At 27.3% G+C, this 13,639-nt stretch overlaps 3 protein-coding genes across 4 annotated transcripts; 2 read left to right on the top strand and 1 right to left on the bottom strand.

Moving 5' to 3' along the window:
- Positions 1–209: 209 nt before the first annotated feature.
- Positions 210–7,644, bottom strand: LOC103579604 (aminopeptidase N). 2 transcript variants are annotated; one of them, XM_014441034.2, is made up of 12 exons: positions 7,462–7,644; positions 6,064–6,515; positions 5,513–5,977; positions 4,511–4,694; positions 4,344–4,419; positions 4,180–4,261; positions 3,751–4,106; positions 2,772–3,055; positions 2,498–2,688; positions 1,624–1,977; positions 527–605; positions 210–440 (listed from the first exon to the last, which is right to left on the bottom strand). In XM_014441034.2, the coding sequence occupies exons 2-12, from the start codon at positions 6,489–6,491 to the stop codon at positions 303–305; spliced, it is 2,637 nt and encodes an 878-aa protein (XP_014296520.1). In that variant the 5' UTR covers positions 6,492–6,515; positions 7,462–7,644; the 3' UTR covers positions 210–302. The 2 variants fall into 2 exon arrangements, with proteins under 2 accessions (XP_014296520.1, XP_014296519.1); XM_014441033.2 differs by having other exon boundaries at positions 211–440; positions 527–608; positions 7,462–7,643.
- Positions 7,645–9,493: 1,849 nt separating this feature from the next.
- On the top strand, positions 9,494–10,280 carry LOC103579603 (cytochrome c oxidase assembly protein COX19). Its single transcript, XM_008561037.2, has one exon. The coding sequence runs from the start codon at positions 9,706–9,708 to the stop codon at positions 9,958–9,960; it is 255 nt and encodes an 84-aa protein (XP_008559259.1). The 5' UTR covers positions 9,494–9,705; the 3' UTR covers positions 9,961–10,280.
- A 140-nt stretch (positions 10,281–10,420) lies between these two features.
- Positions 10,421–13,592, top strand: LOC103579602 (phosphopantothenoylcysteine decarboxylase). Its single transcript, XM_008561036.3, has 2 exons — positions 10,421–11,336; positions 13,235–13,592. The coding sequence occupies exons 1-2, from the start codon at positions 10,917–10,919 to the stop codon at positions 13,403–13,405; spliced, it is 591 nt and encodes a 196-aa protein (XP_008559258.1). The 5' UTR covers positions 10,421–10,916; the 3' UTR covers positions 13,406–13,592.
- The last annotated feature ends 47 nt before the right edge of the window (positions 13,593–13,639 follow it).

Genomic DNA, 13,639 nt, shown 5'->3' with positions numbered 1-13,639 from the left:
TCTACTAAGTTTTGCCGTCTATACTATTATTCATTTTAAAAATTGATGAGTATAATCTGTAGAACGTGACTTGGGTTCCCAATATAAATAAAAATCAATTATAATACTGCGGGTTTATTAATTTTTTCAAATATTCGATCAAAACTATCAGAAATAGTGCAGGAGGTATTTCAAACAAAGAAAAAAAATCCACATTGTTTATTTAAAAAAAATATATTTACTGTTACATTATTCTTTCACAATAAGAAAATATATTTTTAATTAGTATAAAAATTGATTGGCAGTAGTGTCAATTAAATTGATCAATTTATTTTTACCAAAAATTTTTTCATTTTATTTAATTTTTCGTTGGATTTTTCGTTGGATTTTGCCGCACAAGTTGCATTAATACGACTTATAAATGTTTCACCCTCAATTGACTGAGTTGACATTAGATTGTACTGAAAAAATTGTGGGTAAAAAAAAATTATTAATTTAAATATTTTTTGGAATTTAGGTATTATATGTTTATAAATTTTATAAATACTTTTTGTAGATGATCATCGGTTCTTATAAATGATACGAGATTTCGAGTAGCCTCGCATATAATTTCTGGATAAAACACACTACTAAAAAAAAAACAGCAACAATTAAAATAATAATTTATTACAGTAATGACAATCGGGATTAAAAAAAAAAGGAAAATTCAAAAGGGAACACCTCAATCGCTGATTTCATTTTTAATCATTACTTTTTTTTTTATTATGAATTTTTATTCAACTCCTAAGAGAAAAATTCCTAAGAGAAAAAAAGTTACGGGCTACTCTTCATAGTCATCCTCATTCATCCTAATTCATCTTAATTTATTCTAATATGGGTCTCAACTCAAAAAATAAATTATTTCTAGAACTTTTCATGACTTTTCTTACTAAAGGGCATCATATTGAACAGAAAACGTTAATATTGTCATGGGTTATTCCCAACAACAGCAAAGTTATGGGCTACTCTTCATAGAAAATCATCTCCACCCATGTCCACCCATCTCCACCGACCTTCATATAGGTCTCAACTCAAAAAATAAATTATTCCACGGACTTTTTATGGATTTTCCCACTAGAGGGCATCATATTGAACAGAAAACATTTTTGTTATGATAGGTTATTCCCAAGAGAAAAAAAGTTACGGGCTACTCCTCATAAAAATACATATACGACATCCTTTCTGATCCTTTCTCTGTTCTGCTGTCATAGGCCTAAAAATTTTTTTTTTCTCGAAAGTGAAATGATTTAAAATCTGATATTCTACAGGGTTCTTGTGATGAAAAATACAAAGATAATAAAAAAAATTGAGCGGATTAATTGTGTTTACTGATAGTTATCCTGTCTTCGAAATTTCATGCGTAACAATTGACATCGCTGGTTTCTTTAGTTGAAACGATTTATTTTAAGTTTGTAAAATAATGAATCTACTTGATATTAGGTTTAAATTGTTCTACAATAAATTCTCTTCATGCCAGTATACAATTTAATATATTTCGGTATAATCAAAAGAGCGTAGAAATATTTTTGTGTGAATAAAACAGTTGGAAAAAACAACCGTTAATAAAGCGATTTCAGCGCTTGAAGTGTACAAAATAAAAATTACCTTCCGTCAGCTGTAGTGGAATTGAAATCCATGTCTAAAACAACATCAACGGCATTTCCATTCAGTCGGTAAAGTTTTTCAAAGAATTGCGATTGACTTATGTCCTCTATAGTATTCGACATGATCATTGTTACAAACTTTTTCATCAATTCAATGTTTGAAACGCAACACAGAGCATGAAGAAGCTCTTCATTTTTAAAGGTTAAATATTTCATAATAATATTGTATGACATAATTTCATTTCTAGGACTTTTAAAAATTTCATTAAACTTTTCCCATAATTTATTCCAAGTATCTTCATCTGCAAATCTCATTCCGCTGTTAAGAATCACAACTTTCATGTCTGCAGAAATTCTGAAATAAATAGTATATTGTGTGACAACAGATGAAATAAAACAACTTCAGACCAGGGTCAAGTTGACATCACTCAGTCTGAAATTGTGTTTCACCCTGAGTTACACACAATATTTCTTACGATTATTTGCATTGGAACTTAAAGTTTCAGTGATAGCAGTCCAATAGTGTCATCAATTATTAAATTGTCATTTGCAATTTATAATTAAACAGTAACGATAAATATTTTGGTCCCAGTAAGAGAATAGACTTCAGAAATTGTCCGCACTGCTGAACATTTTTAAACTGCGCATGCGTTCAGAAAAGTTGGAGAACATTTAGCACAAAACATTCAGAGTGGGAGTAAAAACCGACGACACCCGAAGTCATTGGACTGAAGTTTGCTTTTTGGACTGTCTGCAGAGACACCGAAACTTCAAGTTTCGATGCTGGTATCATGAGAAAGTAATTAATAATAGTAAATTTTATTAATGACTATGAAAGAATATTATATGATAGTATGATATAATACTATATTTACGGATATTTATCAGGATCATCGAGCCAATTTCTAAGTTTGGTAAACGCATAATTTCCTTCATCACTTGACCCTAAAATGGAACGCACATTCACCAAAGAAATTCTTAAAAGCCGTGTGATAAAATCATCATCGGCTTCATCCACTAGTAGGATCCGTTTTTTTAATTTATCAGTCAGCTTCAAAACATATTTCTGGATGAAAAAATATAAATATGTACACTATTGATAATAACAAAAATATAAATAAATGAGCCATATAATTATTAAAAGAAAACCTTGAAATTATCGAAGTATTCGGAATGACGTAGTGGTGATTCATAATACAACTGCTCAATATGATGCAAAAATGCTGCCCATGGAGCGAATTCTGTTTCACGAGTAAGATACTCCGATAGTTCAAAAGGTATACTGTAGTCCAGAAATCCCCAATCGGCGATAGTAAATGCATCGTTAATCAGCTGAATACGATTGTAGAGATGAATTTTTGAATAATCATCAGTTTTCAGATAATTTATTATTAATTTCCAATTTTTTTCATCATAATTTACGCGATAGGTACCTAGAAAATTTTTAAAAATATAAACTTAGATTCTAATTATACCCATGTAAAAAAATTTCGTTTCTAAAAGATTCCATAAAAATACGATGTGTGGGATTTATGAACTTGAGACAGATTAGAATTTCAAGTGGAACTTTTTCTGAGAAATATGTTCTAAAAATGTTATTGTTTTACTCAAATTTCGCTCCTATAAAATTCTAGATAAACTTTTTTTATAACTCTGTTTTGTCTCTGGAGGATAGAAGAATATGTGCGGGAGCCTTATTAATTGCCGATATTATCAAAGGGGGCACCTATTGCCCTGATATGTTAGTACAGATTCCCATATTGGTGCCGTCACAAAGTAATAGATCAAAAAATGTTTCTTATCCGTTTTTTCCAAGATCTAATTTTGCGAAATCCTCTCCACTGTATAGATTATTAACTATTTGTAATAATATTAATAGACATGCTACGGAATCAATTGACTTTCCATGAATGAGCTCTGTTATTGGCGTATGCTGTTGGATCTTGTTAAATAAATAAAATAAAATAGAAATAACTCTCAAAATTACAAAAGTTCTAATCTGTCTAAAATTTAGAAGTCCCACATATCGAACTTTTTTGAAATTTTTTTACAGGGAAGACCGATATCAGGCATTTAATGGCGTTTATTTTGAGCATATACATTTATATAAATATAAATAAATTAATACCAAAATGTTGTTTGTTTATAATTATCCAACGATCATCAGCAACCGTAACCGGAATTTCGGTTTTCATAAAATCACCATCATACCACTGAGTTACTGATGTATCTTCGAAATTAGGTTCGTCTTGAGTCGCCCAATTCAATGGCACCCAATATCTCCAATCTAACTCCGGATTATTTAAAAATCGTGCTTGTGTAACAATCGCTTTATTTTTTTCATAATTACGAGTGACCGTGAGTGTGGGAAAGGACGAAAAAGTATTCCAATTTTTCAAAACTTTTTCCATAAATTCTTTTCTGTCTCCAGATGCTTTTGCAATTTCATCGGAAAGCTCACTGACTATCTGATCTTTAGGTTCACTTATAAAAAAATATAGCTGTTAAATAATTATCAAACAAATAAAATTACTTTGTTAGATATTTAATGACATACTTATTTAATATATAATTTCTCAAAGCCGCTCGGAAGTTGTCTTTACCCAGAACATTTTCAATTGTACGTGATATATAATTAACTGTAATAATTAATAATAAATAGATAATCTTACTACCTCATATAAATAATTAACGATAATAGTACTGATAGTATAACCATACAATGAAATTCATTCCAATTTCCTTCTTGTCCTTGATCATTGATAAATCGATCAATAGAATGGGCATTTTTATCAATCTACAGTTAATTGAATATCATTAATTATAATAAAACACGATAATTATAATCTTTAAGGTTAAAAAAATAAATTAAATTATAAATAATTAACCTTATCAACTATTAGTTGAGCTAAATAAGAACGTAGACCATAGCATAAGAGTCTTTTTGTATCATAAGTGACAGATTGAATAAGATTACCAAACCAATGATCGATAAATGAAAATGCTAGATCTGTAATTGTTGTGATTTTTTCGGTTTTATCGATATTTTCTTTAAACCCAATACTTACATCGCTAAAAAAACAAATTATACATATTGAGATCTAATGATAAATGCGTTTTTATAATTTTTATAGAGAAAAATTTCGAGTAAAGTAATTGTCATTGATAAGTAATTATTTGTAAATTTTTAAGTATTTGAATATCGTTACTATAACATTGTAATATTTCAAACAAGAATACCCTGATAACACGAGTTTATTGTAAAAAAGTTGGTCATTCATTACTTTCTGACCAACTTGACGACAAGTTATCGACAACTTCAGCTTTTGCAACTTTTGGCTATAAGTTACCGCCAAATTTCTTAGAAAGTTGGCGCTGGTATGAAGCTGCAACTGGAATGCAAGTTTCTGAGAAAATTGAAAGGAAACTTACTGTCAACTTATGATTGCCAACTTTTGCCACCAACTTTCTCAAAATGTCTATCAACTATTGAAGGTACCAACTGTTGGCGCCCAGCTTAGTGTCCAGTTGCGGTTGCAAGTTTCTCGTCAGTTTCTCGCCAACTTGGCTATCAGGGATAATTTGTCCGTATGAGGTCATGTACTGATCGAGTAATGATACATCACAACTTTTAGTGGACAACTATAATAGTAACACTTAACAACCTTATTTAGAAAATAGATAATAATCAATTATCAACATTGTTTTTAAAATTAGAATTATATTCTAATAATTGAAACTATAAAAAAAATGATTTTTCATGTTATTTAGGAATTTATATTGAGTAGTCTAGTCTTACTCAAAAAAAAAAAAAGTGAGGGAGTAATGGGTCTTTTACCTGTATTCAAATAAATTATATTCCATATTTTACAATAAATAAAAAAACTCACTTGACGGTACAGAGTCCCCAGTTAAATCTTTTAATTTTAATAAATTCCGGCAAAACGACAACATCCAACTTGTTGTATTTATGCTCTTTACGAGTTACACCAGTCACATCTTCAAGTGCTTTCCACAATTTTTCCACAATTTTGATGTCATTATTTTCACAATCAATTGTATTTTTAAGGAACCAAAGTTTGAATAAATCATCATCGTGCGGAGACAAATATTCTAAGTCTCCAACAATGAATGCAAAATTATTCGGAATTAAATTTGGAGTTTTTTTAAAAATTGTCCACACAGAATTCGAATCCTCTGCTGCTACTATTTCCTTTACCGGCGCATTAAATAATACCTTATATTCTTTATTATGCTTAATGGAAAATTCAAACTTTGAAGAACACCAATCATCTTTCCAAGATGGAAACAATTCATCTAATCCTCCATTTTGAAAATCACTCAGTAATATCCATCTTTTAAATTATAAAATTAAAAAATATATAAATAGTTTTAATATCATTCAAATGTGGGATAGAAAAAATATATTTCAGTTACTTACTGTTTTTTTCCAGATTTATCAAAATAATTCACATGTTTCAAAACCTTACTACTGTCAAGACCATGACTTTTATACTGAATATATAAATTATAATTATCAAGTGCAATTTCTCTATCGAAATTTATAGTCAATACATGTTCAGAATCATTAATAGTGATGGTATAGTCACTTGACTCATAAACTTCATTATCTTTTTTCAAAATAACATTTTCAACAATATCCAAATTTTTAGCATTCAGTTTAATCCAACTTCTCACTATTGAATTTTTAAAATCTATGGAAACTTCTCCATCAAAGGTCAGCTCGTTTTCTTTAATATGCGGCACTAATTTTATTTTATAATTATATGATTCAATACTATAACAATTAGTATAATTTTTATTTTCAAATGGAAGGTTATAATTTAGTTTTGAACTCGTATCCGCCATTATAATTTGGTAAGCACAAAAAAACTAATTATGTAAAAAAATAAATTTTTTGTTATAATATTGATGACCCAAAATAATAAAGGGTGTGAATGTACTCAAGTTAGCAGGTGTCTAATAATTTTTGATTTTTTTTTTAAATGATAAATTATGAAAAAAAAAAATATTTCAAAAAATTACACGCAAGTTTTTTAAATTCTCTACATGTGCATATTTTTATTTTTCATTTTTTTAAAAATTAAATTGTAAAAAAAAACATTCAAAATTTCTTTGCCTGCTAACTTCAGGATCTTTACGATCATATGATACTGAAGTTAGCCGACATCCAATAATTTTTGGATTTTTTTTTTTAACAATAAATTATTAAAAAAAAATATTTTAAAAAATTGCACCTATAGTTTATTAAATTTTCTGCATGTGCATATTTTTATTTTTATTTTTTTTTTTACATCAAGTCGTTGAAACAAAAATTCGAAAATTTTTAACTATCTGCTAACTTCAGTATCATTACTACCATGTGAATGTAGCAGCCAGGAAAATTTTAAATTAAAAATAAGTAAATTACATAATTAATAAAATAAAATTTCCAAAAAATGGACATTTAAAAAATTTAAAAATTGATAAGTGCATTTTTTAAAAATATTTTTTTTTTAATTATTTACTCTATTTATTTATAATTTTAAATTTGTCTGATGTCTGTTACATCCACACTCATAAATTAAAAGACAATTGAAAAATTTCACTTTTAATTAAAAAAAAAAAAAAAAAAAAAAACTAAAAATATGCACATGTAGAAAATGAAAAAAACTACAGGTGCAACTTTTTCAAATATTTTTTTTTATAATTCATTGTTTTGAAAAAATTATTATACATCGGTTACCTTTAGTATCAAAAACATTTATCAAACATAACAAAATAATTTTTCTTTCATAAGTGAATTAGTAAATAAAAAGTTTGATAATTTTTTACTTACATGAATCAACACTAAAATGACCACGTGTCCTATTTTGTTTATAAGTTTTCAAATAATTTATAATTTAACAATAGATATTAATATCAACAATTAAGTGAATTTTGGAAAAAACCTAAAAGTGAATACACAGTAGGAATGAACAACTGCGCATATGCGCAGAACCGGTGAATTTATACAAGTCTGGACTTGTTTAATGTTTACGATGTCTACAACCGTCATCCATGAAAAATAGAGAGAGAAATAGATGATACCTACATATTCTTACGAAAAACTGGGTGTGAGAGTCCTAACGAACAGTTTTTAAATCATGAGTGAGAATGTCACTGACAATTAAACATTTATAAATTTTAAAATAAATAAATAACTGGTGCATTCTGAAATGCTCTAGCTAGCTCCAGCCTGTTGATAATATATTCTGATTGATATAATTATCGAAACAAATAATTTTAAATAGAATTATTAAATTTTAAGTTTGAAATTTCGCGCCAAGTTGGCGCTACTACGCGGCGCTGTAGTCAACGTTAAATTTTTTGCTAAAGTGGGGGCAGTCGATTAATCGCAACATCGATTGCTTAGTAATCAACTGACGGTTCGATAGCGGCAGTTAGTATCAACGACAACTCCAGTAGTTGTCCAGATTCTTTTTTCTATTTGAATTGAAATAGTATTGCAGTGGCGTCGTGTAATCATTCATGAAATTTGTTGCTAATAGTTATTGTTTGATTGTGCAGTGCTTGTAAAATTTAAATTGTGCAAAGTGTCTGTGGTGTAGATAAGTGTCGTGTTCTGTGCTAGTGTAAAGATTTGCTGATGGCTGATGCTGATATCTTCCAAGTTCCTGATCAAATTCATCTGGCATCGTCTGGTGGAGAAATAGCAGTTAAGTGACGTTTTTTTTAGCTGGAATACACTTGGAGCAATTTAAATTAAATCTCCAAGGGTATTAGGACACCCTTCTGCATATTATTTCTCCGCCAAGGTTTGTTTTAACACTCAAGTGTTTTTTTTTAATATTTAAAATTTTTTCTAAAATATTCTGCCGCCATTTTATTTTGATCTACGAATTTTAATTTGTCTCCAATTTTTAATAATTTATTTTTCAAATATTTAAATTTACCGCGCAAATAATAATAATTAATAAATTATTATTTATTATTGGGTGCATTCGGAAATGACAGTTACGAATTTTCGAGAAAACCAGAGCTTCAACTCAGAAATTTAAATGGAACTTTTGACATCTCGATGATGTACAGTATAATCAAAAAATTTGAATTCAACTTTTTAGGTCTTTTACATATACGTAAAATAACATATTTGACGTCAAATTAAAGCTGATACTTTACATATATACTTGATATGAAATATCAGCTTTAATTTGACGTCAAAACTTTATGTTATTTCACGTATATGAAAGCTAATAAGTTTAACAAATTTTTTATATACACTGTACATCATCGAGATGTCAAAAGTTTCATTTAAATTTCTGAGCAGCAATTCTAGTTTTCTGGGTCTGGCTAGGGTTATTGTATATTGTGACAACCATTTTCCGAATTATCAACATCTAGAACAAAATCCATATTTGACATCCAAATAATGAACACATAAACAAAGAAATTTGAAAATTACACATTCCAATAGCATAGTTTGTTTTCAAAAAATTTCTTTGAATTTTTCATGAAATGTCCACTAACTTCGTACCTTTCCGTTTTTGATGACAATTTGTATACAACGTTATACAATTCGACGTAAATTTACTACTTGAATTATAATACAAATTGAGTTCAAAAGTTGACTAGTAAAAAGTTGTCATCAGTTTTCAGGTAAATTTTGACATCAGTTTAATGTTAATTTTACTTGAAAACTTAAGTATTTTTTTACCGTCAAATTGTTGACATTTTTATGTACAAATTTTTACAACTTTTGCTGTTAAATTGACAGCAAATTACTGTCGATTTCAATTTAAATTGGCTATCAAAGTGAATTGTAGTTTCAAATCTACAAACTACATGATCAATGCATCTGATTACTGGGTCACACATGCGCGTTTGATTTCGTTGCCAATACTCCAGGGTGTTTTCATATTGAGTTAAGTGCAGTCTAATATTTTTATGTTAACATTTACAACGATTTGTTCGATAGTAATTTAAAATATCAACAAACATTTAAAAAAAAAAACAAGTGATTGAGTAAAACATAGACGTGTAAATTATTTAAAAAATTAAATGGTCAGATTGATGATTGGTGATGTCCTCATATACATACGGACAAAAGACTTTTAACCCCATTCCACCAGAGAAGGGAAGTTTTCCACTAGACCATGAGGGTTTTTGCAAAGCATCAATGATCAAATATATGCGTTGTCTTGGTAATAATAAAAGTAATAACTCTCTTTGTAGAGATGCTGCTAAAGAGTATCTCGAATGTCGAATGGACCACAATCTTATGACTCGCGAAGAATGGCCAAAACTAGGATTCCATGATCAACAAAAATCTACGTAACAAATTTATTTAATTTTTAAAATTTAAACCAAAAAAATATCTCAACTCTAATATCAACTAAATTATCATCCATATTTTAAATTTCAAATAAACAATAGTAAATATATATAAATATATATATTAAAAAAAAACTTTTTTTTATATATTTTGTCAAAATATTTTTTTATTGCGGCTTGATCAAAATATCACCGACATATCGTCGCTGACCAAAACAATACAAAGTTTGATATTAGAAGCAAAAAAATACATGTGTATATAAATATATATATATATATATATATATATATATATATATATATATATATATATAAGCGTCCAATGGTCGTATTTAAACAGTAGTTGCATTGTAGATACTAGAAAAAGTTCAAAAAAACGATAATAAAAATAAATTTGATAGACAAATAGTTTGTAGTAAAAAAAAAAAAAAAAAAAAAAAAAAAAAAAAAAATATAAGAAGTTCAGATATTAAATAGTTTATGAGAATTGTGATTAACAGCAAATATTATTAAAAATAAACACCATAAAAGCTTTAACGTTACTGATAACTTGTTAAAATAAATTTAAAAAAAAGGCGGCATTTAAATTTTGTGGAGCTTTGAATAAAAATTAAATTTTAAATTTACAAGTTAATTTTGCGTATGAAATTTTTAAATAGAATTTTTAAATGGAGACAGAAAAAATATTTTAAAAAATATATCTGATAATTGTTTGCCTTTGCTACTGCCAATTAATTATTTTTGCTGCAATTTGAAAATTTAAATGCGATAGTCAAAAATAAAATCAACTGGAAAATAAATATTGTTTTACTGATAATAAAGCTAAGTTTAAATACGAGACGATCGTACAAAGAGATACTTATCGAAATGAAAATATATTAAATAGACGGAGTAAATTATTTGAAAATAGAGAAATAATAAATTTGAAAGATTATATTGACTATTTGTTGATAAAAAATAATGGCACCGACGAAGAAAGTATTAATTGGATGTACTGGAAGTGTTGCGACGATTAAATTGCCAGAGTTATGTGAAAAATTACGTGATCACTCGATTGAATTTCGGGTGGTGGTGACGGAGAGAGCAAAGCATTTTTTGAAGGAATCAGAACTGCCGCCTGGTACTCAAATTCTTTCTGATACTGTCGAGTGGGCTGCTTGGCAGGATCGTGGTGATCCTGTGCTTCATATTGATCTCGCTAAGTGGGCAGATTTGTTTTTAATTGCTCCATTAGATGCTAATACTCTGGGTAAAATAGCTTCTGGAATTTGTGACAATATACTAACATGCGTCGCTCGAGCTTGGGATGTTAAGAAACCATTATTATTTTGCCCTGCGATGAATACCAGGATGTGGGATCATCCAGTGACAGCGCCGCAGGTAATTTTTTTTTTTATTTTAATTATAACATTCATATATTTAAATATCTAATTGTAAGATAAATTATCTGACTTATAAATTATTCTTTAAATTTAAAACATTCATATTTTATATTTTTTTTTTTTAGATATTTTAAAATTTCCAAGTCATAAATTTTATAAGAATTAAAATCAATGATTTTTATTTTATTTTATTTTATTTAAATATTTTTTTTTTACCGCTCATAGTTCAATTAATTTTGAATGATCCTGAAATTAGCAGACAAAAATTTTCAAATTTTTTCTTGTCAATAAATTATACATAAAAAAAAAAAGTAAAAAAATGCATTTGTAGAAAATCAAAAAAACTGTAGGTGCAATTTTTTTTTTTTAATTTATCGTATTGAAAAAAAAAAATTGGATGGCTAATTTTAGTATCATTGAGAATTGATGTAATTTGAATAAAAAAATTAATTATCATATATGAATTATTATATAAAAATTGATATCAGTAAAGAGGAAATTTTCGTGAATTTAAAAAATTAAAAACAAGACGTTGTTAATAACAATCGTGCAAAAAATTAATTAAAGTAAATGAGAGTGAAAGGAGTTGACAATAGGCAATTTTTAAAATTTTGTAATAAATGAATAAAATGTAAGGAAAGTAAAAATTTTAAAAAATGCGTAGTTAGAAAAAAGCAAGATCTGTATGCGCATTTTTTTAAATTTCATATTTATTTATTTCAAATTTATAAATTATCTCATCTGCTAAATTCTATGATACTAAAATTAGTCGACGTCTAATAATTTTTGAAATTTATTTAAAGTGATATATTATAAAAAATAAATATTTTTAAAAATTGCACTTGTAGCTTTTTGAATTTTCTACATGTGTATATTTTTAGTTTTTTTTTGTGATTAATTTGTTGAAAACAAAATCGAAAAATTGTTAATTTTCTACTGACTTCAGGATTATTACATTCGCACTTTTAGAAATAAAAAAAATTAAAGATTTACTATCGGGATCAGCAGATCAACGGAAGTCTAGTGTATGGACTAAATGCGCACGCATCAGCTAATCCCGGTGAAGTTTTTTTCAAATTTAATTAATTATTTTTGAAGTCACAATGGATTTTAAAAATATACAAAAAGTACTTCATGCTTAATTCTCAACCATTATAAAATTACTAAAATTATAAATTAAACAAAACTTTTTTAATTATCCTCTCTAAATTAATTAATATTTTAATAATACTTATATACTGCAGTTTTCCAATTGTGTTAGCATTTAATCAGGTCGCCATAAACCTCTCTTGTCAAAGATTCATATTTATATTCTTATTAATTCTTATTATAAATACTTACTTTATTCATATCTTACAGAGCGTAATTGATATTTTAATTACACAGATAAAATCTTTGACATTAAATGAGTTCGTTAATTAAAAAAGTAGTTTTCAAAATAATACTCATTTCTATTCAACTGTAAATGATTAACTTTAGTTTATTTATTTTATCTCTTATATTATAATTAAATTTAGAAACTTATTCAAATAAAAAGCTACTATTTTAAAATATTTTCAAATTTTAAAGGCAAAAAATTTCGTTTGACTCCTAATTGATCTCAATTGCAAGTAATTTTTTAAAAACTCTATACCTCGGTGAAATTACGACTACGTTCTCATTTTTTCAATTAAGGTTTTAATTTTTTTTTAATTTATTAATAAAATTTTAATACGGTTGACAGTTGAAAGCCATTGAAATTCTTTTTAAAGTGGGGATACTGTCTGAGAATTCCCTTAATTACTATATATGGGGGGAGAGAGGCAAAGTGGTGGAGGGGGCGGGTACTTTAAAAATTTTATAAAATAAGTTATCTTTAATAATAATTGACTGATACTAATTATAAATATTTTCTAGATCGAATTGTTGAAGTCTTGGGGATACAAGGAGATAAATTGCATTACCAAGACCTTGATGTGTGGAGATACGGGGATCGGTGCTATGGCAGAAGTCGATACTATTGTGCAAACAACGCTCAGATATTTGAACCCATGGGATCATTATTCATCATTAGATAGACGCCATTAATGTTATAATAATTTCATCGAACATAAATATAATACTGTTATTATTGATTTAATATATACGAATACGTTGCAGCGAAAAATGTTTTTTTTTTATTTTTTTCACAATTGTCGTTATTATTTAATCAATAAAAAATGATACATTACTATTGTATAAATTAAAAATCAAATAAATTACATGGAACATTGAAGGTTTTTTTTATTTTTTAATGAAAAGGAATAATTAAAAATTGTCATT

This window comes from Microplitis demolitor, chromosome 2 (assembly GCF_026212275.2).
Source record: "Microplitis demolitor isolate Queensland-Clemson2020A chromosome 2, iyMicDemo2.1a, whole genome shotgun sequence".
NCBI classification, from domain to species: Eukaryota; Metazoa; Arthropoda; class Insecta; order Hymenoptera; family Braconidae; genus Microplitis; species Microplitis demolitor.
The sequence above is the reverse complement of the archived record's forward strand: the minus strand, read 5'-3'. Positions and strand labels throughout refer to the sequence as shown.